This window comes from Mustela nivalis, assembly GCF_964662115.1.
Source record: "Mustela nivalis genome assembly, chromosome: 3".
NCBI classification, from domain to species: domain Eukaryota; kingdom Metazoa; phylum Chordata; class Mammalia; order Carnivora; family Mustelidae; genus Mustela; species Mustela nivalis.
The window spans coordinates 32,151,189-32,178,213 of record NC_139022.1 but is presented as its reverse complement, the minus strand read 5'-3'; the positions used below and the strand labels follow the sequence as shown (position 1 = coordinate 32,178,213).

The 27,025-nt window shown below is 46.9% G+C and overlaps 1 protein-coding gene across 3 annotated transcripts in view; it reads left to right on the top strand.

The window, feature by feature from the left end:
• RUFY1 (RUN and FYVE domain containing 1) overlaps positions 1-27,025 on the top strand; it is a 68,317-nt gene that overhangs the window by 33,559 nt on the left and 7,733 nt on the right. For 2 of the 3 annotated variants that reach the window (XM_082723566.1, XM_082723565.1), the window contains exons 9-15: positions 2,316-2,417; positions 3,172-3,288; positions 4,336-4,503; positions 21,745-21,842; positions 23,450-23,569; positions 24,188-24,317; positions 26,354-26,448. In XM_082723566.1, the coding sequence (XP_082579692.1) occupies positions 2,316-2,417; positions 3,172-3,288; positions 4,336-4,503; positions 21,745-21,842; positions 23,450-23,569; positions 24,188-24,317; positions 26,354-26,448 (830 nt within the window). The remainder of the gene's footprint in view (positions 1-2,315; positions 2,418-3,171; positions 3,289-4,335; positions 4,504-21,744; positions 21,843-23,449; positions 23,570-24,187; positions 24,318-26,353; positions 26,449-27,025) is intronic. The other variant, XM_082723567.1, reaches the window with a different exon arrangement.

Genomic DNA, 27,025 nt, shown 5'->3' with positions numbered 1-27,025 from the left:
GTGCAGAGATGGTATGGTTGGTGTATCTGACCAGAGCTTCTCGCTGGTCGGAATGGGATTGCTAAGCTCGGGTTGAACTGCACGGGGGGTCAGTGTTCTCAGAGTTCTGCATCCTCAGAATGTCTGTGTTCAGCCCTGCCGGCGCTTCCTATAGCCAAGGCAGCCAATCATGATCCAGTTCTAAGTGACTTAGGTTTCACCACTGCACAGTGCACCCGGGGAAGACCAGGCCTCCTTGGGAAAGCCCAGCTCCTAAGGTGAAGATGCTTTTCTCTTCCTCTTTACCCACCTTCCTCTAATGTAGTCTGTCCCCCTGCTGCCCAGAAGGCACAGACCGTTATGAGGTAAAAGTAACCCTCGCCCACCCCTTCTGTGTTTCGGCCTCTCAGGAGTATGGAACCAGTCTCCCCACAGTGTGGTCTTTCTCTGCTTTCTCACTAGGAAGAGAGAGAATGAAAGGACAGGAAGAAGGAGGGCTGAGGCCGAGGAAGAAAGCTTGCTGCCAGCTGCCCGGCAGTCTCCTTGGTGGACACATCTTGTCTCCTGTTAGCAGGAGGGGGGTTGCTCAGCCTTTCTGAGGCTTTCCACAGGTAGCGGTCCCTGGCTGCTCGGGCCTCCCCACCAGGTCTCCCTGGGGAGGAAGAGGGCTGTGATAGGGGCCAAGGTGTGACCCCCCCCCACCTCGGTGTGGAGGCAGGTTACGGCCAAAAGAGAGACACAGAGCATGCTTTTGTATGGAGGGCCCAGTTTAAGTCTCACTTTAAACTAACTGCTCTCTCCCATGGGGCCAGCCCTGAAAAGCTTTAAGGAGAGGAGGTCAGATTTGTGTGAGAGAAGGAAATTCAGAGGTGGCCTTCATAGATGGGCTTCCCGGGAGCAGCTTCACCACACTTAGAATTAGAGGACCCACGTTTCCCTGGGGTGGGTGGGCCTCTGGGCCTCAGTTTAGGTAGGCAGGTCTTTGGACTCACAGTTCTCATCTCCAGATTGGATGATAACCCATACCTCACAGTGCTGTAGAAATTAGATTAGTATTCTGTAAATTTGCCTAATACAACACTTGGCGTGTGGAGACATCAGTTGATTTTAGATCAAACAGATTGATTCTTTGCTGTCCCTGGCTAGGTGGCATACTTTCAGTGAAGGTCTGATTTTAGCTTTTGAAACTAAACAACTGGGTTATTTTTTTCTTCAAAGGCCAACCGTTTTAATAGAAAACCTGCTTTAGAGAAAAGTCCCTCTTCAGGGTGTGCTCTCCGTTTTCAGAGAGCGGATGGAAATTAGCATCTGGCTTTTGCCTGCTTCTTCCCCTTGTAGCAACTAGCACCTCCTAGAGCCATGAAGTTCCTTATTTGGGTGCAGCAGTTCATGGTTAGAAGCCCCAGTCATGGGTTCCTAGACCTCTTTGACTTAGATGCTTTTGAGGAAGGCGAGCAAGGAGTTGGGTGCTTCAGGCCCTCCCCCGCTTTGGTGAGTGATGCCAAGAGCACCGCCAAGTGTCCCTCTTCTTACCCCTTCCCCAGCCTGCCCTTCTCTCGCCAGGCTGTGTTGGGAGGCTGGATAAGGAGAGGTTGGTGGGTGTGCTCACGCCTCTGCCTGCCTCTCCCTAGGCATCCTGTTCCAATACACTTTGCCCTAAACTATGGGAACTCACTCAAGGACAGGAAGAGGCTCTCCAGGGCCTGTCTTCTGATTCCTCCCCGAGAAGGTTTTCACTCTCCCTTCGGGGATCAAATATCCTTTTGCTTAATGGCTGGCAAAACTGAAAAGAACCAAGAATCAGAACAAAAGCCCACAATCCCTTTGCTAAGTGAGAGCTACTGTGACCACTTTCATCATTGGTGTTTATGTAGGCCCCAAATTTTCCTAGGCGTTTTTCACCTAGGGGATTTTTTTTTTTTTTTTTTTTTTTTTTTAATTAGAGGTGAGAACACCCTCCATAACCCACGTTTTTCCCCTCCCGCTGTTCTTCCCTAAGTATGTTCTCTGGTCGTTAAAAGCCTCTGCAGACATTCTAGGAACTACGTGTTCGTCTGATGCCCCTACTGCCATTCCTTAAACCACTTCTCCAGGGTTGGACATTCAAGCGTCTGTCAATTTGTGTCCGCGAATGTTTGCCTTGAACTAGTTTGCTCTCGTGTTTTCAAAACTATGTCCGTGCGTTACCTATCCAAAACCCAGAACTGAAACGAGAAACAAGGTATCAGATACGTGGAAATCCATCGTCACTGGCGAAGGTGCCGGACGTCAGCTTTTAAATTTGAGCGGTAAGAGTAGTGCTGATGTCGAGAAACATAAACATCTTTCTTTACCAGCTTTCAGCTGCGACAGACCGGATCTGTTCGCTTCAAGAAGAGCAGCAACAATTGAGAGAACAAAACGAGTTAATTCGCGAAAGAAGTGAGAAGAGCGTGGAGGTGAGACGAGACGCTGGCCTCACTGGGGGGGCGGCGGGGGGGCACGACGCACGCACGCACGTAGGCCGCACGCAGGCACGCTCGCGCGTATGCGTCCCTGATGGACCTCGAGCCCCCTGCGCGGCAGTGACGCAGGCCGCACGTAGTGCACCGCTGCGGCGTTTGGTGCCGCTGCGTCCGCCCTCCCCCTCGCGGGTCCCCGGGGCCACTGTGGGATGCCACCCCGGACGCCGCAGATGCTTGCACCTCCCTGCGATAGAGAGAACCCCTTTCCTGTGCTGCAGAGCTGCTGGCCGGCAGCTGTCCTACCTGATGACCTGAGAGCACGGAGAGACCGTATCTGGTTCATCTCCAGATCACTGAATGGGGGCCTTTCCCACTGAGAACAACAGCTCTGCTTTAAAGAAAATTAAATGGAAATTGTTTTCCGAATCCAGCTTTCAAAAGTCTGGTGACTTGCTTCCGTCTTTCAAGTTCAAAGGTATTTTTGGAATATCTTTTAACCTTTTTCTATTATGCCTAAAAAATAGAAATTATCCTACATCTTTAAAAATTGTGACATTAAAAATATTTTTTTTTCCTCTTAGTTTAAGTAGGCTCCATGCCCAGGGTGGGGCTTTGAACTCATGACCCTGAGATGAAGGGTCATGAACACTCTACGGACTGAGCCAGCTGGGCATCCCAGTGGTGTATTTTAAAATAGTTTGTAGTTAGCTCACTTCCATAAACAAACCATTCCTTTTGTTATCCACAGATAACAAAACAAGACACGAAAGTTGAGCTGGAAACTTACAAGCAAACTCGGCAAGGTCTGGATGAAATGTATAGCGATGTGTGGAAGCAGCTAAAAGAAGAGAAGAAAGTCCGTTTGGTGAGTATGCAGGACAGAGTGTGTTGAGAAGGTATTCCCTGGTAGCCTGCCAGGTTCTTTGTTGGTGTGTTTCAAACACGTTCCCTGATCTACTTTTAAAAACAAATGCGTTTTGGGGGGCATCTGGGTGGTTCACTGTTAAGTGCTTGCCTTCAGTTCAGGTCATGATATCAGAGTCCTGGGATGGAGTCCCTCATCAGTCTTCCTGCTCAGCTGGGAGCCTGCTTCTCCCTCTTCCTCTCATACTCTCCCTGCTTGTGTTCTCACCCTGTCAAATAAATAAAATCTTTTTAAAAAAAAAAATTTTGTAAAGGGTTACTACTAAGCTCTGAGTTTTTTCCATCTCTATAAACCTTTGTCAGAGTTCACCATGAGATCAGATTCATGGTTGCTTTGCCAGTACAACTCCCTCATCCACAACATCTGGTCTTTTTCTTTCTACCCAGTCTGCATGCCAGTGACCAGTGATTTGGTTTTTTGTGTGTGTGTTAAGTAGGCTCTACACCCATCGTAGAGCTTGAACTTAAACCCTGAGATCAAGAGGCAAGGGTGCCAGCCAGGCACCCAGGCACCCCAGCCAGTGTTTTTTTATTAGACCCAGCTTTGGGGCCTGCTTTGTTTCTTTGCTTCTTTGCACCAATGTGGAGACGTGTCCTGAGTTATCCAAGATGGAACTGGTTCAATATGGTCACACCCCTGTTGCCATAATCTAGCATCCCATTACAAAAACTCATATGGCAGTGTCACATTGCTGAGCAGACATTCTTTCAGTCTCCACGTTCTGGTCTTCAGGCTTAAAGAACATGGTTGCTGCAGTGTGAGGCTGAGTGCCACCTACCAGCTTTCTGACACACAGAGCCAGTATTCATTATACAATGAGAAAAAGGGAAAAACTTAATCTAGTCCTTTCCAGACAAACTCTGCTGAATCTTGCTAACCTATTCTGACTTCGGTTTTTTATTTCTGGCACTGCCCAGGACACAGCCCCAGGTAAACACATCTCTGCGGCTGTTTCAGTAATACTTTCCTTATTAATACCTTCTTAAGGAACTAGAAAAAGAACTGGAGTTACAGATTGGAATGAAGACAGAAATGGAAATTGCCATGAAGCTGCTCGAAAAGGACACCCATGAGAAGCAGGACACCCTGGTTGCCCTCCGCCAGCAGCTGGAAGAAGTCAAAGCGATTAATTTACAGATGTTCCACAAAGTTCAGGTGGGAGTTAGCTTTGTGTCCCACAGCCTGGTTTCCTGCTGCTTGTTGCAGGCTGCCTCTCAGTCTGTCCCCATTCTTCCTTCAGGAGAAAGAGGACACATCTGTGAGGCACTCACATGAGGCAGGCCTAGGCCCTAGGCCCTAGGCCCTGTCACACGTTCCTGTGCTTATTTTATTTGAGCCTCCCAGCAGTCTACGAGAAAAATGTATAACATGGGGGAAATGTAAGTAACGAGGCAGAACCCCCTGACTGCATTACATGCTGGGGCTGGCCCAGCCCCTAAGTAGAGCTGACAACGCAACTGTGCCTTCTGAATCCAAACCCAGTCTCGACTTATTGTTCCCTTCGCTGTCTCCCCAGTGTCTGTGGCCTCTGCTTCAGTGACTAACTCCCTGCCCCCAGGAGTTGGAGAAATGGAGTATGGAGTGATATAAGTTAGTATTGTCTTTTCAAACTTGGCTGTGACACTCATCTTGCGGAGTCTCCAGCCGCACAGCTTGCCATGTCTCCTGTCATGTTGGAGTGGTCCAGGGGAGCTAGCCCAGAAAGAAACAGTCATGCCACAGTTTGAAGCTAACATCTGAGGTCACATACCTTGGGCACCTGGGTGGCTCAAATCAGGGTCCTGGGATCGAGTTCCCCATCAGGGCTCTCTGCTCAATGGGGAGTCTGCTTCTCCTTCTCCCTCTACCCCTCCCCCTGCTCCTGTGTGCACTCTCTCCCAGTCTCCATCATGAAGAAAAAATATTTAAAATAAAAAATCGCAAAGCTTTCTTGCCAAGAAGCTATGGCAGCACCCAAGACCTTCTCAAAACTTTTCTTCTTTTGAAATTCTGTTTTCTGTTTTTAATGCCCAGACTATCCTACTTCCTCTTCCTTAGCTGTCATGCATCTGTGTGAGAAATGGTGTGAGGGCGGACACGCGTGTTCTTTTGTCCGGCTGTTTTTAAACTGTTGTGTAACCGACATTATCATAATAGCAGCAGTTAGAAATTAAAGTGTAGGGAGAAAGTGGAAAATAGCCTCACTGTTTTCCTTCCCAACACATTCTCTTTTTTAATTTATTCATGTTTTCTTCTGCTTTGGGTCCATCTATAAACGTAATTTTTTTTTTTTAAGATTTTATTTATTCATTTGACAGAGAGAGATCACAAACAGGCAGAGAGGCAGGCAGAGAGAAAGGAGGAAGCAGGCTCCCTGCTGAGCAGAAAGCCCGATGTGGAGCTAGATCCCTGAGATCATGACCTGAGCCGAAGGCAGCGGCTTAACCCACTGAGCCACCCAGGTGCCCTGTAAACGTAATCTTTTTTTTTTTTTTTTTTAAGATTTTTCTTTATTTGACAGATCAGAAGTAGTCAGAGAGGCAGGCAGAGAGAGAGAGAGAGGAGGAAGCAGGCTCCCCGCTGAGCAGAGAGCCTGATGCGGTGCTCGATCCCAGGACCCTGAGACCATGACCTGAGCCGAAGGCAGAGGCTTTAACCCACTGAGCCACCCAGGCGCCCCCTGTAAACATAATCTTAATGCATGTTAGGGGAAGCCATCCTGCCATAATAATTTAGCAGACCCTAAAACAGATCATTACAGACCAGCACTTTTCCTCCCCACAGTCCCTCAGGGACCCAGGCCACTCTGATCAATGCCATTCTTGCCAGTGGAAGGGGAGAGAAAAACAAAAATTCCAGAGGCAGGATTTCCTCCCAGACAGTGAGAGAGAAGTTAAACACATTACGTTCGATTCCACAGCAAAGGGCAACGTGAGGCGGCATGGCCAGGCGTGGCGGCGAGAGGAGCCTAGGGCTGGCGTTTCTGGGCTGCCAGCCCAACGAAGGGGAACATATGGGTTAATAGACGGGGTTGTCGCTACCCCATCAGCCCCACCGATCTCCTGGAAGTCCGGTTCAGTCCCGGAGTTCTCATTGTCCGCAGCCCCTGCGTGTTGGGCAGCACTCTCCACGGAGCCCATAAGGCCTGTTTAAACCACAAGACCAACTGTCTTTCATGTTAACCCATCCTGCCCAGCATAAAATGGGAGAGACAAAACAGGTTTGCCAAATGCCTGTTTGCAAAGGGAAACGAGGGACACGCAAGGCAGACCCCAGCCGGCCATGGCGCTCACTACATCTCTGGGCAGGAGCCATGAAGGCTAGCCAAGGCGCCAGAGGCGTTAGCCTCTCTGACTACCCTTCTTCTGTGGATTGAAGAACTTGTCTGCGGACTTCCATGGTCCCTGAGAGGTCTGCCGTCCCCGTGGCCTTGGGAAGCGGGCTCTTGGGGTTGGGGACTTCCTGGTGGGAGCATGGCTGTTGTGGCCAGCTCCTTCCTGGTGTCAGTTTGCTGACCTGGAGATTTTCTTAAGGATCAAACGGTTGCAGATGTTCTTCAGGCCTGACTGGTTTTATTTGACAATGCAGTCCCCTCGGTCATTGTGTGTGTGTGTTTGTCCTTGGTCTGTGTGTCAGTGCCCACAGTTCACTGTCCCATTTACTAAACCCAGTTCTCGTGCCTGCCTCAGCCTCTCCCACCCACTCCCTCACATCAGTGGCCAGCCAGCTGCTCAGCAGCCCGCAGAGGGCTTTCCCGCACCCCCGACCTCTTCTGCAGGATGCCGTGGGCCCTCCGGGGCTCACTTGCCAGTTTCTCTCACTTCTGGGCGCAGAAGCAGCAGGTGGCTTTCCTAACCTGGCCAGGCCCCTGCCCTTGCACTCTACAGCCCCCTCGGTCACGGCCCCCACAGCAGCACTCCGGCTCTTTACAGCCATAGCCCCCGGGGCCCTGGCGTGGTTGGTGTGGTTCCAAATCCAGTCTTGGGCAAGTAATTCTGCTTATTGTTCGCCATGATTGTCACCCCTGCTCTGACGGTGCCCAGCCCTGGACTGCCTTGCTACATACAGGACTTCTCTTGGCACAGGGGCTTCAAGAGTGCCCCTCAGTGTGGGGTCCAATGTCATAAAACGTCCCTTGTTTTTTTTTTCTCCTCATGCCTGCTCCCATCCTTGTTCCTCTGGGCTCATGTTGTAAAGTGTTTATTTTTGTATGGATATTTGTCATTCCAAAATGTGTATCATCTTGGTCTTGTGAATGGCTCTCTTCTCTTTCTTTTTTCCCCCTCAGAGGTCCGCATAGCCGGGGGTGTACCTGATTTGGGCTTCGAAATGGTTAGTCCTGGGGTTTGGGGTCATCCCTCCCCTGTGGGGGACACTGTTCCTGCCACTCCACCAGCACACAGCACAAACACCCCCGTGGCAGCTGGTTTACACATCCTCCCGCACCTCCCCGGGGATTCAGGAGAGTCTCTCTGCCAGACAGAAGCTGGAGTACCTGCTGGACAGACCCTCCTTTTGTGTCCTTGATTTGTGAAAGCCCAGCCACTTCTCTTTCCGGGAGGGCTGCACCAGCACACGCTGCCCCCTTCAGTGCTGTCTGCTGACATCTGTATTCTGAGTGCGCTTGTTTTATGTGCACTGGTTGGCCTAGTGAGTGTCAGCAACATCCCTTCGTATGTTTGTTAGCCTTTCGTGTTTCCTGTTCTTGCCTGTTCATGTTTTTGTCCTCTTTTTTTTTTTTTTTTAAGATTTTATTTGTTTATTAGAGAAAGCACAAGCAGCAGGAGAGGGAGAAGCAGACTCCCCGCTGAGCAGGGAGCCCGATACAGGTCTCGATTCCAGGACCCTGATACCATGACCCCAGCTGAAGGCAGACGCTTAACCAACTGAGCCACCCAGGCCCACCATCCTTGTTTTCTTTTTTAAATTGAAGTACAGTTGGCATTAGTTGCAGGTGTACAACATTAGTGAATCCAGTTCTGTTACACAGAGCTCATCACAGTAAGTGCAGACACCATACATCTGTCACCATACAATGTGATTACAGTATTGTTGACTTTATTACCTATGCTATATTTTTCATTCCTGTGACTGACTTAATTTTTAAGTGGAAATTTTACGTCCTAATCCCCTTCACCTATTTCTTCCATCTGCTGCCGCTCTAGTTTGTTCTCTCTATTCTTGAGTCTTTTTCTGGTTTGCTTTATGTTCTGGATTTCACAGATAAGTGAAATCAGATAGTTTTTGTCTTTCACTTGTGACTTATTTCACTAAGCATGTTACCCTCTAGATCCATCGGTGTCATTGCAAATGGCAAGATCCCATTCTTTTCTGTGGCTAAGTAATACTCCATTGTGTGTATACCCCACATCTTCTTTATCCATTCATCTGTCGATGGACACTTGGGCTGCTTCCATATCTTGGCCCTTTGGAAATAATGCTGTAGTAAATATAGGGGTGCACATATCTTTTTGAATTCATATTTTCACTTGTTTCAGTGAAATTACTGGATCATAAAATATTTCTATTTTTACTTTTTTTTTTTTTTAAGGAACCTCCAGTCTATTTTCCACAGTGGCTACACCAATGTACATTCCCCCCAACTGTGCAATGAGACAGGCACAAGAACTGTGTTAAATAAATGAAGCAATAAACTGGTCACATGGGTTGAGGGGAGATAAGCCAAAGACAATGACTGAGGGAACTTTATTATCAAAGAATCCATGAGTCAGGCCAGAAGAAACCTGTGACTGATCCTTAATGCAGCCTCCAGGCCAGCAAACTGAGACCATGTCTTCTACCAGCACTTGTTATTTCCTGTCTTTCCCACACTAGCCTTTGTCACCAGTGTCCACCGACACCTCACTGTGGTTTTGATTTCCATTTCCCTGCTGGTGAGTGACGAGCATCTTTTCACAAGTCTGTTGGCCATCTGGATGTCTTCCATAGGAAAACGCCTATTCAGGTCCTCTGTCCATCTTTAATCAGAGTACTTTTTGCTGTGGTTTATTGTAGGAGTTCTGTGTATATTTTGGATACTAACCCCTTATCAGACATGTCATTTACAAATGTCTTCTCCCATTCCGGAGGTTACCATTTCATTTTGTTGATGGTTTCCTTCAGTATGCAAAAATTTTTAAGTTTGATATTGTCCCAATAGTTTATTTTTACTTTTGTTTCCCTTGCCAGAAACACGTTGCTAAGGCCATTGTCCCAGGAGATTGCAATCTGTGCTTTCTTTTAGGATTTTTATGGTTTGGGGTCTCATTTAGGTCTTTAATCCATATTGAGTTTTTTGTATGTGTGGTGTATGAAAGTGGTCCAGTTTCATTCTTTTCCATGTGGCTGTCCAGTTTTCTCAACAGCATTTGTTGAAGAGACTGTCTTTTCCCCGTTGTGTATTCTTGCCTCCTTGTGGTAGATTAATTGACCATATGAGCTTAGGTTTACTTCTGGGCTCTCATCCTTTTTCATCGGTCTAGGTATCTGTTTTTGTACGAATATCATGTTAATTCTTCCGGCCTGTGAGCATGGTCTTTCTGTCATCTTCAGTTTTTTTCATTCATATCCTGATAGTCTTCACAGGGTAGGTCTTTCACCCCCTTGGCAAAATTTATTTTTAGCTTTTTGTTTGTTCGCTTTTGGGTTTTTTTTAAGGATTTTATTTATTTATTTGACAGAAATCACAATAAGCAGAGAGGCAGGCAGAGAGAAAAGAGGAAGCAGGCTCCCTGCCAAGCAGAGAGCCCGATGTGGGGGTCAATCCCAGGACCCTGAGATCATGACCTGAGCTGAAGGCAGAGGCTTTAACCCACTGAGCCACCCAGGCACCCCAATATTTTATTATTTTTGATGCAGTTATAAATGGGGTTGGTTTTTTTCTTAATTTTTCTTTTGTGCTACATTGTTATTAGTGTGTAGAAATACAACAGACTTCTGTATATTAATTTTGTATCCGCAACCTTACTGAATTCGTTTATCTGTTTTAAAATTTTTTTGGTAAAGTCTTTCAGGTTTTCTGTCTAAAGTATCATGTATTTGCAAATAGTGAAAATTTTACTTCTTTCTTAAAAACTTGGATTCTTTTTATTTCTTTTTGTTGTCTGATTACTGTGGCTAGGATGTCCAGCTCTATGTTGAATAAAAGTGGGGAGAGTGGACATCCTTGTCTTGTTCCTGATCATGAAGGAAAAGCTCTCAGTGTTTCCACATTGCATCTGATGCTAACTGTGCGTCTATCATATATGGCCTTTATGATGTTGAGGTCCATTCCCTCTGAACCTACTTTGTTGAGAGTTCTTACCACGAATGGATGTTATATTTTGTCAAGTATTTTTTCTGCATCTATCAAGATGATCATACGGTTTTTATCCTTCATCTTTTTAATATGTTTTATCATGTTGATTGATTTGCAGATGTTGGGCCAGCTCTGCATCATGGAATAAATACCATTTGACTCTGGTGAGTGATCCTTCTCTTGGATCATTGCATTCAGTTCACCAGTATTTTGTCGAGGATTCTTGCATCAGTCTTCATCAGGGACGTTGACCTGTAGTTTTCTCTGTAGTGCCTTTGTTCTGGTTTTGGTATCAGGGTCCTGCTGGCCTCATAGAATGAATTTGAAAGTTTTCCTTCCTCTTCTGTTTTTTTGGAATAGTTTGAGAAGATTAAGTATTAACTCTGTTTAAATAAATATTTGGTAGAGGGCACCTGGGTGGCTCAGTGGGTTAAGCCGCTGCCTTCGGCTCAGGTCATGATCTCAGAGTCCTGGGATCAAGTCCCACATTGGGCTCTCTGCTCAGAACGGAGCCTGCTTCCCTTCCTCTCTCTCTCTGTCAAGTAAATAAATAAATAAATAAATCTATAAATCTTAAATAAATAAATAAGTAAATATTTGGTAGAATTCCCCTGTAGAGCCAAGTGGTCATGGACTTTTGTTCATTGGGAGTTTTTTTTATTACAAATTTAGTTTCACCACTAGAAACTGGTTATTTCTTCCTGGTTCAGTCTTGGAAGATCATAGGATTTGGGGAATTTACCCTTTTCTTTTAGATTGTTCAGTGTATTAGCATATGATTTTTCATAGCATATTCTATAGTCCTTCATATTTCTGTGGTGTCGATTGTTACTTTTCCTCTCTCATTTCTGAATAGATTTATTTGAGTCCTCTTTTGCTTTTTCTTCCTTTCTTTCTTTTTTTTTTTTTTTTTAAGATTTTATTTATTTGATAGAGATCACAAGTAGGTGGGGCAGGGGCGCAGAGCAGGCTCCCCGCTGAGCAGAGATCCTGAGACACAGGGCTCCATCCAGGGCCCCAGGATCATGACCTGAGCCGAAGGCAGAGAATACTTAACCTACTGAGTCACCCAGGCGCCCCTCTTTTTTTTTTTTTTTTTTAATTTTACTTATATATGACAGAGATAACAGGAAGGGAACACCAGCACAGGGGAGCTGGAGAGGGAGAAGCAGCCTCCCCACCAAGCAGGGAGCCTGACTGAGCCACCCAGGTGCCCCAAGAGTCCTCTTTTTCTTGATGAGTCTGAGTAAAAGTTTATCAGTTTTGTTTAACTTTTCAAACAACAGTTTCCATGTGTTCTTTTCTACTGTTTTTTAAGTCTATTTCATTTATATCTACTCTTACTTCCTTCCTTGAACTGATTCTGGACTTTTGCTTTTCTTTTTCTAGCTGCTTTAGGTATAAGGTTAGATTGTTTCTTTGAGATTTTTCTTTTCTGTAGGGAGGTATCACTAAACTTCAACTGCTTGCTGTGTCCCAGAGATTTTGGACCATTGTGTTTCCCTTTTTACTTGTCTCCAGGTACTTTTTAAAATTTCTCCTTCGACGTTTTCGCTGACCAATTTGTTGTTTAGTAGCATGTTGTTTAGCTTCCACATGTTTGTGTTTCTTCTCTGTGTGTGTTGTTCTTTTCCCTTGTAATTGACTTCAAGTTACATACTGTTGTGGTGAGTAAAGATGCTTGATAAGATTTCAGTTTTCTTAAATTTATTGAGATGCCTTTTGTGGCCTAACATGTGATCTGTCCTGGAAAACGTCCCATGTGTACAAGGAGGGAATGCATATTCTGCTTTAGGATGGAATGTTCTGTGTGGATCTCTTAAGTCCATCTGCTCCACTGTGTCACTCAAAGCCTCTGTTTCCTTACAGATTTTATGCTTGGATGTAAGTGGGGTGTTACAGTCCCCTACTATTGTATCATTGTCAGTTTCTGTCTTAATGTCTGTTAATAGCTGCCATATGTATTTAGGTGCTCTGGTGTTGTTGCACAGATATTTACAATTGTTACTTTTTTTTGCTGGATTGATCCCTTTATCATTATATAATACTGTTTTGTCTGACATAGGTACTGCTACCCCAGTTTTGTTTTGTTTTTTGTTTGCCTCCATTTGCCTGCAATGTTTTCCTGTCCCTTCCTTCACTTCCTTCACTTTCAGTCTGTAGGTTTTTAGGTCTGAAATGAGTCTCTTGGAGGCAGCATATAAATGGATTTTGTTTTTTTAATCCATCTGCTACCCTGTGTCTTTTGATTGGAGCATTTAGGCCATTTAACATTTACAGTTACTACTGACAGAATGCCTGGCTGGTTCAGTCAGTTGAGCAGCTGGCTCTTGGTTTCAGTTCAGGTCATGATCTCAGGGTCATGAGATCAGTCCCTGTAATGGGTCTGCTGGAGAGTCTTTCCCTCTCCCTCCCTCTCCACTCCTCCCCCCTGCTTGCATGCATGCACTCAAGCACATGTTCTCTCTCCCTCAAATAAAATATTTAAAAGTTACTACAGATGGGGCACTTGGGTGGCTCAGTTGGTTGTGTCCAACTCTTGATTTCTGCTCAGGCCATGTTCTCAGGGTCATGAGATGGAGCCCCAAGTCACTCTCCCTGCTCAGCAGAGTCTCCGTCTCTCCCTCCACCTCTCCTGGTTTGCACATTTGCACACACATACATGCACACATGCTCCCTCTCTCTCAAACAAATAAAACTTAATAAATAAAGGGGTGCGTGGCTGGCTCAGTTGGTAAAGCACCTGCCTCAGCTCAGGTCATGATCCCAGGATCCTGAGATCAAGCCCCATGTCAGGCATCCCTGCTACTATGGAATCTGCTTCTCCCCCTGCCCGTCACTCCTCATTCTGCTCATGCACGTGCACTCTGTTTCTCTCTCAAATAAGTAAAATCTTACATAAATAAATAAATAAATAAAATGAAAAATAAAATTATTGACACGTATGTGTACCTACTGCCTTTTTGTTCATTGTCTGGTTGTTTTATAGTTCTTCTCTGTTCCTTCTCTTGCTCTCTTCCCTTGTGATTGATGGCTTTCTGTAGTGTTGTGCTTAGGTTCCTTTCTTTTTACTTTCTGTATGTATATCTGTTGTAGGTTTTTGATTTGTGGTTACCATGAGATTCACGTATAACATTCTGAGTATATAACAGTTTATATTACATTGGTGGTCTGTTAAATTTGAACACATTGTAAAAGCACTACATTTTGGGGCACCTGGACGACTCAGTTGGCTCAGCATCTGCCTTTGGCTCAGGTCATGATCCCTGGGTCCTAGGATTGAGCCCCACATTGGGCTTCCTGCTTAGTGGGGAGTCTGCATCTCCCTCTTCCTCTGCCTCTCTCCCTGCTTGTGCTCTTTCTCTCTCTGTGTCAAAGAAATAAGCAAAATCCTTAAAAATAAATATATAAATAAAGGTACTACATTTTTACTCCTTTTTTTATATATGATGTAATATTTTATATCTTTTTATTTTGTGTATTCCTTAACTGCTTTTTAATATAATTGTACTGTTTTGTCTTTTACTCTTTTTACTAGCATTATAAGTAATTGATCTCCTGCCTTTATTTTATGTTTGCTTTTGCCAGTAAAGTATTTCCATTTCATAATTGTCTTAGTGTAGTTATGGCTTCTTCTTTTCCACTAAAGAATATTTCTTGTGAGACTGGTTTCTTTTGAGACTGGTTTAGGGATGATGAACTCCTTTCACTTCAGTTTGTCTGGAAAACTCCTTCTCTCTCACACCAGATAGAGTACTCTTGGTATAGGATTCTGCCTTTCAGTGCTTTGGATGCATCCTGCCACTCCCTTCTGGCCTGCAGTTTCTGCTGAAAAATCCACTGATGGCCTCATGTGGTTTCCCTTGTATGTAACTATTTGCCTTTCTTTTGCTGCTTTTAAGATAGCTCTCTGTCATCTTTGCCATTTTAACTATTATGCATCATGGTGTGGACCTCTATTGCTTGAGCTTGTTTGGGGTTCTCTTCCTTCCCCCAGGTTAGGTTAGGAAAGTTTTCAGCTGTTACTTCTTCAGATGGGTTTTCTGCCCCCTTCTCTCCCTCTTTTCCCTCTGGGATATCTACACTGTGGATGTTAGCATGCTTGATGCTGTCCCAAATGTTCCTTGACCTAACCTCTTTTTTAAAATTTTTTTTGTTTGGGGGGGATTCTTTTTTCTTTTTGCTAATGAGCTTGGGTGCTTTCCATTTTCCATCTGTCTTCCAGATCTCTGATCCAGACCTTCTGCATCCTTTAATCTGCTGTTTCCTCTCTCTAGTGTATTTTTTATTTCAGTTCTTATGTTCTTCAACTCTTATTCTTTTCTATAATTTCTCTTTGTTGAAGTTCTTACTGAGTTCATCCACTCATTTGTCAAGTCCAGTGAACATCTTTATGACCATGACTTTGAACTCTTTCTCAGGAGGATCACTTACCTTCATTTCATTTAGTTCTTTCTATAAATTTTGTCTTATTCTTTCATTTGGAATATATTCCTTTGTTTCCTCATTTTGCTTGACTTTCTGTGCTTGTTTCTGTGTATTAGGCAGAGCAGCTACCTCTCCCAGTCTTAAAGGAATGAGTAGCCTGTGTAGGACTGTGCCCTCTGTAGTCTGCATATGCCTGGTGTCTTCAGCTGGAGCTGTAGCAGGCACATGCTGGGGTTCCCAGGGCACTTCATGGGAGTCTGGAGCTGAGGGAGACAGGGGCCAGGGGGTCCCAAGGTATTCCATAAAGCAGAGGGTTCCTGGCAGAACAGCTGGAGAAGGGGGTGCAGGCTAGTGAGTCCCAGGGTGTTCTGCATAGTGGAAGCCCTGGTGGGATGGCTGGAACTTATGTGGGTATAGGCCGGGGGTCCCAAGGTGCTTCACATGTGGTAGAGGGCCTGGTGGGATACCTGAAGTGGGCACAGACTTGGGGTGGGTAGCGGGTGTCCTGGCAGGTTGTGTAGAGCTGAAGCAGGTGTGGGCCTGGAGTGTCCCAAGGTGCTCTGCACCCATGCTGTGTGGGCAAGACAGCTGGAGCTATAGTAGGCACCATCCAGGGTTTCCCAGTGTGTGCTGCACTGGGTCCACCTTGGTGGGACAGCTGGAGCTTGCGTGGACTCAGATGGGAGGGCTGCCTCAAGGGAATGCCTGGGGCTGATGAAAGCTAGGGAACTGAGGTTCACTGAGGTGTCAGGCCGGCTAGAATGGCCAGACCATGCTCCTGTCTGTGCTGTCAAGGTGGAGGGCGTCCATCAACAGTGGTCATCACCAGCACCTCCCTACCAGGCAAACATTCCAGCAACTACCCCCACGCCTGGCAAATGCACTTGGTTTAGTTCACCCACAGTCTAGTTGCCGTTTTAAACTACAGCTTCTTCCCATGCCCCAAGGGCAGACACATCTGCACACAGGCCCCACAGTGCCATCCCATCCTGTGCACATGCAGCAGCCCCGGTGGGTTCCCATCCTCACTGTCTCTCTACCTCTCCTATCCCTCTCTGCGTGGTCCCTCTGCTGGGGTGGAGACTGCCCTCAGTTCTTAGGGGAGAGTCACTACAGGTGCAAATGTGGGTTTGGTATGTCTGTGGAGGAGGAGAGTTCAGGTTCTTCCAATGTCACCATCTTAGACCCTCTCTTTGTCTTGCCTTGTCCTTGTGAGATAGCAGTAATTACATGTATACCATGAATACTGGGCCCTTACTGGTTCACCTATGGTAGATCTCTTCTCTTCTCTGGAATCCTTTTTTTTTAAGATTTTATTTATTTATTTGTCAGAAAGAGAACACAGGCAGGCAGAGTAGCAGGCAGAAAGGGAAGCAGGATCCCTGCTGAGCAAGGAGCCCAATGCAGGACTCGTCCCAGGACCCTGGGATCATGACCTGAGCCAAAGGCAGATGCTTAACCAACTGAGCCACCCAGGTGTCCCTTTTCTCTGGAATCCTTAAGTCCTTATTTTTGGTGTAGTCATATGTGCTGACTTTTCAGATTATGGGCTGTGGTTTGGGGATTTTAAGAAGCCCTTTCTCAAGCTTAGGTGGCAAAGACATTCTATGCTAGTTTTATAAACCTGACACAGGTTTTCCATGTTTAGAGTTAAATTTATTTTACAGCCTTACCAATGGATCTAGGTGTGGCTTTCTCCATCTAGTTCACCACTTCAAAACTAGTGCACTCTTCTTACTCTCATATGTGGTGCCATTTTGATCCTAGATCGTTTGTCCATAAGGTGGACCTGTGTCTGAGGTCTGTTCTCTGCGTCTATTTGAGTTATCTAATCACAATAGCTTTGTAGTGTGTTTTATGTCTAGTCTATTAGTTAGCTATAACAAAGTACCACAGACTGAGTGGCTTGCCAGAGCTTCATTGTCTTGAAGTCTGGAGGCCAGGCGACTGCAGCTGGGTGTCAGCACAGGGTTGTGGGGAAGATGGTAGCATGTCTGTCTCCTAGCTCCCAGTGGTTGCTGGCTACCGCTGGCAATCCTTCACTTGCTGTGCTCCCCGTGTGCATGACTGTGTCCACATTTCCTCTTCTCATAAGGACACAAGTGATACTGTATTAAGGGCCCACCCTAACCTCATCTTAAGTAATTATGTCTGCAGCGGCCCACTTCCCAAATACAGTCACACTGCATGATACTCGGGACTAGGCCTTCCACATTCAGATTTGGGAGGGATGGAACTCAACCCATTACGGAGGTCAAGCCTGCCCTCCTTGCCCCCTGTTTTGTCCCCTCTTTTTAAGATTGACTTATCTGTTTGTAAACCTTTATTCTTGTTGAAATTTTTAGAACAATTCATAAGGTTCTTTTTAGAAATCAAGCTGAGGGGAGCCTGGGTGGTTGAGTTGGTTGAGCATCTGACTTGATTTTGGCTCAGGTCGTGATTTCAGGGTCACGGGGATCAAGTCACATGCTTGGCAGGGAGTCTGCTTCGGATTCTCTCTCTCTCCCTCTGCCCCTCCCCCACTGGCACACACACACTTTTGCTTGCTCTCTCTAAAATAAAAGTTTTTTGTTTTTTTTTTTTTTAAGATTTTATTTATTTTGACTGACAGAAATCACAGGGAGGCAGAGAGGCAGAGAGAGAGGAAAGGAAGCAGGCTCCCTGCTGAGCAGAGAGCCCGATGCGGGGCTCGATTCCCAGACCCCAGGATCATGACCTGAGCCGAAGGCAGAGGCTTTAACCCACTGAGCCACCCAGGTGCCCCTAAAATAAAAGTTTTAATAAAAATTAAAAATAAACGGGCGCCTGGGTGGCTCAGTAGGTTAAAGCCTCTGCCTTTGGCTCAGTTCATGATCCCAGGGTCCTGGGATCGACCCTCCATCGGGCTCTCTGCTCAGCAGGGAGCCTGCTTCTCCCCCACCTGCCTCTCTGCCTGCTTGTGATCTCTGTCTGTCAAATAAATAATCTTTTTTTTTTTTTTAATTAAAAATAAAAACCCAGCTGGACCAAGCTGGGATCAGGCCCCAGACAGGGGCAATATGAGCAGCGGGGAAAGGCCAGACAGGAGCAGAGGCTGGGATCCGGGTGGGAGGTCCCAGGCTAAATTTATTAAAACAAAACACAAATGGATTTCCTAAATGGGGGTTACATTGGATTTATAGGTTAACTTGAGAAAAAGTTTACCTCTATAGCATATAAAGTCATTCCATCCAAGAGAATGGGGCGGATCTTCGTTTAGTCAAATAATTCCTTTTTCTCTTTTTTGTCCTTTTTACTGGGTAAGAGTCTTACATTTTCTCCAGGTGAGTTCCTGTGTAGTAGTCCTTCTTGCTCATGTGACCAGTGCCTTATTTTGGCTTCATCATCTGGTTAGGTATGACTGGTATAGAAAAGAGCTTGTGTGTTTGCAGGCCTGATCTTCTGTTAGCTGCCTTGCACACCACTGGGGCTGACAATTCCTCACTTGATCCTCCTGCCTTTAGGTATAATTGATCACATCATTGGAAAATAGAGTTTAATCTCTTTACCCTCAATTTTTGTTCCTTAGCGCATTGGCCAGGCTTTCTAAGACTACATTACACAGTGGCAGAAACAGTGAGCAAACTTGTGGTCCTGCTCTTAAAAGAATTGCATCTAAGTTTCTCCATTTGCTGTGTGCTTGCTCCATGTTTGCTATGTGATCCTCAACGAGTTAAGGAACATAACTTCTGTTTCTTGTTTGCTTAGAAATTTTATCATGAATGAGTGTTGAATTTATTAAATGCTTTTTTCCCCTATATTGCATCTATTTTGTTGTTGTTTTTAAGATTTTAGTTATTTATTTGAGACAAAGAGCACAAGCAGGGGGAATGGCAGAGGGAGAGGGAAGCAGACTCCTACTGAGCAGGGAGCCCGATGCAGGGCTGGATTGCAAGACCCTGGAATCATGACCCAAGCCGAAGGCAGATGCTTAACTGACTGAGCCACCCAGGTGCCCCACTGTATCTACTTTGATAATCATATTCTTTTTTTCTTTTTCCTTATATTTGTATTGTAGTTTATATTGATTAACATTCCTGGAATCCTACTTGATTACGACATATTTAAATATACTCTTGATGCTATTAGCTAATATTTTTATAGAATACATTAGTTTATATTTGAGATGGACTTCTAGTTACCTTTCCTCTTACTAACCTTATTTGCCTTCAGAATCAAGGGTGGGCTGGCACTGTGAGCTTTCATGCTGTCTCAAAGCTCTCTTTCTGTGGAGTAATTCATACAAGGTAGCAAGGGTTTAGTCTCAAAAAGTTTGGAGAACCCACCGATGTTATAGGATTCACTGGGGTCTGAGACTTTGGGAGCAGGGGGTCTTTGATGAGCATTTCTGGTTATTAAATGCTCACTGACCTACTTGTGCATTCTCTCTTCTCAGGAGAATTTGGTGTATTTTTCCCAAAATGCATCTTGTTTAGGTTCTCAAATGTTTTAGCTCATGGTTGTTGATAATGTTCTTTTACAATGTTTTTAAAACTCTTTCGTGCAAGGTTTCCTTACTTGCATTTTGTTATCTTTATTCTTGCCGGAAGTGTGTCTTCTCTAGTAATTAAGAGAACCACCTTTTTTCCCCTAATACTCTGCTCTGTTGATCCATGTCTTCTGTTGATTTCCAGCATTCCTTTTATTATATTCTTTCTGATTTCTTTGGGTTTTCTTTTTTTTTAAGATTTTATTTATTTATTTGATAGAGATATAGTGAGAGAAAGAACACAAGCAGGGGGAGTGGGAGAGGGAGAAGAAGGCTCCCTGCTGAGCCAGAAGCCCAAAGCAGGACTCCATCCCAGAACCCCGGGATCATGACCTGAGCCAAAGGCAGATGCTCAGCCACTGAGCCACCCAGGAGAGCCTTCTTTGGGTTTTCTCTCTAGTTCCTTTTTGGCTGTTGAAATGCATGCTTAGCTCATCTGTGTTAGCTTCCCCCCTAAAAATAAAAAATGTCATTTGGGTTGGGGCGCCTGGGTGGCTCAGTGGGTTGGGCCGCTGCCTTCGGCTCAGGTCATGATCTCAGGGTCCTGGGATCGAGTCCCGCATCGGTCTCTCTGCTCGGCAGGGAGCCTGCTTCCCTCTCTCTCTCTCTCTGCCTGGCTCTCCATCTACTTGTGATTTCTCTCTGTCAAATAAATAAATAAAATCTTTAAAAAAAAAAAAAATGTCATTTGGGGATGCCTGGCAGGCTCAGTAGAACATGTGACTCCTGATCTCAGGGTCATGCCAGGGGGAACAGTTTACTTAAAAAATAAAAATAAATAACAGAAATGCTACTTAAAGTTAAAAATTACCTACAGATGCTAATTTAGATGTCGTCCTCAAATTCTAACAAAAATATCTAAGAAGCACATTTTTCACATCTTCGCATCTCTAAAATCTAGGTACACCTCACAGTCAATGCCCGACATATTCCAGGTAACAGGTTTTTCTTTCTTAGTGGTGTAGAAAGTTAAGACACACCTTACGTGCGTCTTCAGTACCATACAGTATTGCATAGTGTTTTCATTAGCTTTTACTTCTGAGTATTTCATAATCCTTCCTTTGGTTTATGTTTTTAGCTCAGTAGCTTTAGTGATATGCCATTTAGTTTTGTTAACAAGATACGAGTTGTTTTTAGTCATTCTTTCGTTTTTAATGTCTAATTGTATCACGTTACTGTCCAAGAATACGTTTTCGTGGGAATTTATTAGGACTTCCTTCTGTCTTTAGCCTTTCCGTACCCTTTTCTTTTAAGAGTCTCTTGTAGTCACACAGGAACATGGTGCTTTTTGTCCTGCCTGGTCCCTCAGTACCTGCAGGGCTTAAAACCTGGATTCAGAAGTCACATTGTCGCAAGTGTGAACGTGCTGCCCCAGCATGTGCGCCAGTCTCCCTACCCGGCGTTTTCTCTGACCCTCCCTTTGCCTAGAGAAGGGGGGCTAGCGACCCCTGCCACGGCTGGAGAACTCACATGTGCGCTGGGCATGTGTGAACAGCTCAGTGACGCTGTCAGATCCCACTCTGAAGTTCCTTTTTGAAAAGGAACTCAGGGGCATCTGGGTGCTCAGTGGGTTAAGCCTCTGCCTTCGGCTCAGGTCATGATCCCAGGGTCCTGGGATTGAGCCCTGTGTCGGGCACTCTGCTCAGCAGGGAGCCTGCTTCCCCCATCCCCTGCCTGTCTCTCTGCCTACTTATGATTTCTACCTCTCTGTGTCAAATAAATAAAATCTTTAAAAAAAAAAAAAAAGGGCGCCTGGGTGGCTCAGTGGGTTAAGCCACTGCCTTCAGCTCAGGTCATGATCTGAGGGTCCTGGGATCGAGTCCCGCATCGGGCTCTCTGCTCAGCAGGGAGCTTGCTTCCCTCTCTCTCTCTCTGCCTGCCTCTCCATCTACTTGTGATTTCTCTCTGTCAAATAAATAAATAAAATCTTTAAAAAAAAAAAAAAAGGAACATGGACCTTTCATAGAGGAGAGCTCACTACTTCCTTCTGCTCCTTTCTTTCTGTTGATAAAACTGGGCACTTAACCCAGTTTGTCTTCCAGGGCTGTGGGGAAGAGCAGCAACTAATGAAATACTCCTAAAAGTGCTGTGAAAGTACAGGGTGAAATCACACCTGCTCATAATCCTGAGCAGGTAAGGCGGTGAGGGAGTGGCAGAGTGTGACCCCTTTTCCTTACCTTGGCAGAGTGCAGAGAGCTGTTTACAGCAGAAGGATGAAGCCATCACATCTTTCGAAGAAAAAAACAACCAAGTTATGTCCAGCATGAAACAGATGGAAGAAAGGTAATCAGTCCCCCTGACAGATATTCCCTAGAAGGTAGGGATATTCTCTGGACCTGGAACCTCTCTCAGAAGTACAGACAGCTTGGGGTGATGGTCCTTTGGGATCCTAGTCTTGCTGAAAGGGGCTGATTCCCAGCGCTGTGTGTATTCCCGTAATAAATTTTGGGTTCCTGTATCATATTGTAGGTGGGATCATACCAATACAGTGAGGTCCTTATCACAGTCACATTTCCACATCAGTCAGTAGTGGATCACAAGAGTCTGAAAACAGACTCACATGAACATGGCAACTGATTTTCTTAAAAAGGTGCAAAGGCAGTTCAGCAGAGCAAGGAAAGTCTTTTTAATAAATGATGTTGGAACAGTCAGACATTCATAAGCAAAAAAATATGAATCTCATTCTATACCTCATGCCTTATACAAAAATTAACTGGAAATGCATCATAGGTCTAAATGGAAAACTTAAAATTTCGAACTTTTAGAAGAAAATGTCGGAGAAAATGTTTATGGCCTTGGGTTAGTCAAAGAGATCTTAGACATGACATGAAAGCCTAGGGTCCATGGGAGAAATTTTTGATAAATTGGACTTTATCAAAATGTGAAACCTTTGTTCTGTGAAAGACACGGTTAAGAGAATAAAAAGACCTATTACAGTTTGGGAGAAAACTTTTGCAGATGACATATCTGACAAAGTACTTGTATCCAGAAGGTATAAAGAGCTCTCAGAACTCAACAAACAATCCAGTTTAAAAGTGGACAAAAGGCTTGAACAGACACCTCCCCAAAAAGGACATACGGATGGCAAACCAGCACACAAAAACGTTCAGTATCCCCCTCCAGGGGACGTGCGTGTTACAGTCAGGGTGGGTGCTGCTGTGCACCTATTAGAACAGCTAAGTATCTCTTCAGCAACAGCACTGAATGCCGATGGGACTCCAGAGTGACCAGAACACCCCTGCAGTACCAACGGGACTACCAAATGGTACAGCCACCCGGGAGAACAGTCTCTTAAAGCTAGACATCCCCTTACCAGAGGACCCCACAGCCCCTCTCCTGGGTGTGTGCCCAAGAAGAGTGAAGGCTGATGTTCACACAGAGGTTTAGATCAGGTCTGTTCATTGAATTACCAAAACTAGAAGCGAATTGGATGTCTTTCATCGCTGAAGGAAGAACAACCTGGCACTGTATACCATGGAGTAGAACTCAGCCATCCGAAGGAATGAGCCACCAACACAAACCTGGAGTGACCTCAGAGACCGTGCTGAGCGAAAGAAGCCAGGCTCAAGAGGTTTTATGAGGCATAATTCCATTACTAGGACGTTCTTGAACAGACAAAGCCATGGTATCAGAGAGTATCACAGTGGTTGCCAGGGTTTAGGGGTGACTCCAGAGGGCAGCACTAGGGAGCTTTCCTGCTAATGGCGCTGTTGGCGCTGTTATCCCCAGATCGCTCCTGACCACTGCGGTGGTTACACGAGTCTCCGTGCGCTAAAAACTCGGAACAGTTTTACTGTGTGTGTATTTCAAACCCCAGCCACAAGAATGTGTGCTGTCCTCAGCCTCGAGGGTAGCTCCTTTCTCACGCAGACCTGGTTCTTGGGATGCAGGTTACAGCTCTCAGAGAGGGCGCGTCGCGGGGCGGAGGAGCGGAGCCACAAGCTGCAGCAGGAGCTGGGCGGCCGGACGTGCACGCTGCAGCAGCAGCTCTCCCAGCTGCATGAGCAGTGGTAGGTGGGGCCGGGCCTGGGGGAGCGGAGGGGGCAGCTCACTTTTGGGCACAGGCCTGGTCCCTCCTGAGCTTACCCCTACAGAGGCTGGAATCGGGGTGTGTCAGGCCCCGTGAAGAGAAATGCCTGTGTCCCCCTTTTTTAAGTGAGAGTGCTGGTTCAGGGGGTTTGGGAACGTCCCAGGGCCACTCAGCTGGTGAGAGGAGTGCGGGAGCTTTCTCCTGCCCCCACTCCCGGCCCTCCAGTGGGAGCCGCCCCTGCGTTGGAAAAAGTAGAAGACATTTTGCAGTCTCTCCCCTCAGGTCTCCACCTTGGTAGAGGATCCCCCTGCTGTGGTACTAGTGTTTTGAGACCCTTCTCCTTTGTCTGCTCACGTGCTAGCGAGTGCATGCCCACTGCTCCCCCTGATGGGGTCCTGGTCTTCCCTCTGGAGGGGCAGGTGGCCCTGCCGAAGAGGGTGTGTGGGTTCCCTGTTCCCATGACAGGTTTAGGTGCATGTGTGGCACTTCTGATTCCTGTCAATGCCCCATTTCCCGGGCAGAGAACTGGGTTGGACATTGTGCATTTTCCACACACCTCTCCCACTAAGACTAACTCGAGTTCATTTTGGGAAAACAGCTCGAGTCTAGAGAAAGAGTTGAAATCAGAAAAAGAACAGAGACAGGCTCTTCAGCGAGAATTACAGCAGGAGAAAGACACTTCTTCTCTACTCCGAGCAGAACTACAGCAAGTGGAAGGATTAAAAAAGGTAAGGCAGCTGTCGGGAGAGGGAAAGAGCTGCTGGCGTCTCCAGGAGCCCCGGGCCACATGGAGGCCCCTCAGCACAGCCAAAGCCACCCTGTGGGCCTCTGCTTGAGGCAGATGGTGTGTGCACACTAGCCACTCAGGGAGCAGTGCAATGGGGAGAATAAAACAGGGAGACACCCCGCAGTGGCGGCAGTGGCCCGGGAACCATGCCAGGGAGACTGAGTCGAGGGACCAGCTCTCCAGCTGTGCGGAGAGGCGAGCAACGGGCGGCTCAGGCAGACTGCAGGAAGCATGAGGGTCTGTCACGGTGAAGGAGCAAAGAGCAGGGCTGTGAGGCTGAGTCGTGGCAGACACAGGAGGAAGGCATTGGGAGCTGCCGCGGCGGGTGGGCAGACTGATTGCGGACCCCCGAAGACATGCAGAGGGATTTGGATCTGCTCCGGAACTCAGAAGGAAGCTGGCGGAGCCGGTTCATTTTAGGACAGTCCACCAGCTCCTGGGGGTGGGGGGGCTCACAAGAGGGGAGCAGTAAGCAAGAGCGCTTTCCGAGTGCCAGTCCACACCTTCCCTCAGAGTGGCTTGGCCACTCTGCCCAGGGTCGGGTATCCTGGTTCCCCAGAGCCATCCAGTCCTGGTCCTGGGCCACCCCTGGGAAGCCAAGTAAACCAAAAGCCTACCTCTACCCTAGACGAGACCCGAGTCTCGTCTCTCCCTGGAGTCACCTCAGTCCTCTGGGGAAGGCAAGGCTTGGAACCAGTGGCAAAGCTTCAGAGAGTGCAAGGGGGTTGGGGACCCAGAGTGGCATCTTCTGCTCACAGAACTAGGCCTCCCGGGGAACCCAGGCAGGCTGCAAGGTCTCCCCTGAAGGCAGGAGGTGCCCACAGTGCTGGTGGGAGCCAGCTAAGGCCTGGGCTGCCCTGGGTGTGTCTGGCCTCCGCAGCTTCTCCCGGTAGGACCGGCATGCCATCCACACACCTGTGGAGGCTCCTTGGAGATTACATTGTGTTGAACATGGTGGTGGGTACTGCTGTGTGGTCTGAATGGGTGCACAAAGAGCCTTTGATCCCACATGATTAGACGTGTGGGAACATGTCTAATAGCCCCTCCCGGGGGAGCCCAGTGGCCCAGGGGTGGAGACCACTGGGGAGGGGAGACATTCCTCAAGAGCTCTCAGTCTATGAGAGGGGAGGAAAAATGGAGGGCAGAAGAGGACTTCTAGAAAGCTCTGCATCTTGCCTTCTTTATTCCACTTCAAAATTCCACTTTGGTCAACAAATTGAATTGTACACACACCCCCCACCCCGCCTCCACCCTGAAGTACACACGAGAAACGACACATGTGACATGGTCAGGGTGCCCTTGTGCTCCTGTGTCTCCAGGCTCTGGGGCAGAAGGCTTAGGGGGCAGTTGGGAGAGATGGCGCCCACCACTCAGGCCTAAGCCCTGTTGCTACCCGTCATCCGCACTGAACCCCAAATCACTGTCCTGGGTCTTTGTCAGGGCCCTTGCCAGCTTGTGTTCTCAAGGGTCATTGGCCCCAGATTACAGTGTTTATCAGCATGCGAGCTTCACTTCCCACACACGCTCCTGGTCTCAGTGCATGAGCTCCCACATCCTGGCCTTCATCAGCCTCGTTCATTCATTCTCAAGAAGTTTCAACCAGTCCTTTCCAAAACGTTTATTCAAATGAGCCTTCACTGTGCAGGTGTCCCCCACTTCTGCATAAGGCTCTTCTGTGTGTGTTCTGAAGCTGTTCTCTGTTTACACAGCCTTTTAATAGCAACTCAGATGGGCAGGGGTTTTGTCGTCCTGTGCAGGTGACTGCTTTGCACGTAGCTGTTCTCCTGTCCCATGTCACTGTCCCTTCTGCAGGTGCCCATTCTGGAGAAACATGCTAGTGAGAAGTAATCCATGAAATAACCCTGGCTTGAATGAGATTAACACAACAAAAACTGCTTTTTGCTCTTGAAAAACATTCTGACCTGCTTGTTGCTGCAATTACATGAGTGTGTCAGGCCTCTGGTTGGTTGATTTTAGGAGCTGCGGGATCTCCAGGACGAGAAGGTGGAGTTGCAGAAGGTTTGCGAGGAGCAGGAACAAGCCCTCCAGGAAATGGGCCTGCACCTCAGCCAGTAAGAAGCCCGCCCCCCTCCCCTGCCACCTGCATCATGACCACGGGACCTGGCCCCTGGCCAGAATCACATCAGCCTGCCCAACCAAGTTCTGCTGTTCTGGGGTGGTGGGGGGTTGTGGTCAGGCAGGAGGCCGGCCAGGTGTTCAAGGGCCACCCCCCGGGAAGTGAGGCCTTGGAGACAGTGCCAGTTGAACTAATGAATTAGGAAGTCCCTTCTAGTGAGCCTTCCTGTTCACTAGATCAGCCTCTAGGACCTAGGCGAGTCGGGGGGACGGCAGCAGGGTGCTCGCTGAGCCCACAGTCAGACGAGGGGGCTTCCACCTGCTGTAGTGGAAGTAGTCACCACCTCCCCTTCTGGATATTTGTGCCCAGCAGCATCTGTCTGTCTGTCCTGCTGGGTGCTGCTGAAGGAGTACAGATCTCGGTCCTTGTCTCGACTTTGACCTGATAGCCCTCCCCGGGGTTCCCGTCCTGCCAGGTTGCTCTGGCCAGTCCGATAGGTCACACTGCAGATTGTAGAATTTGCTCATTTGTTTGATGCTTGTGTTTTCAGAGCCACTGGAGAGCTTTATTCT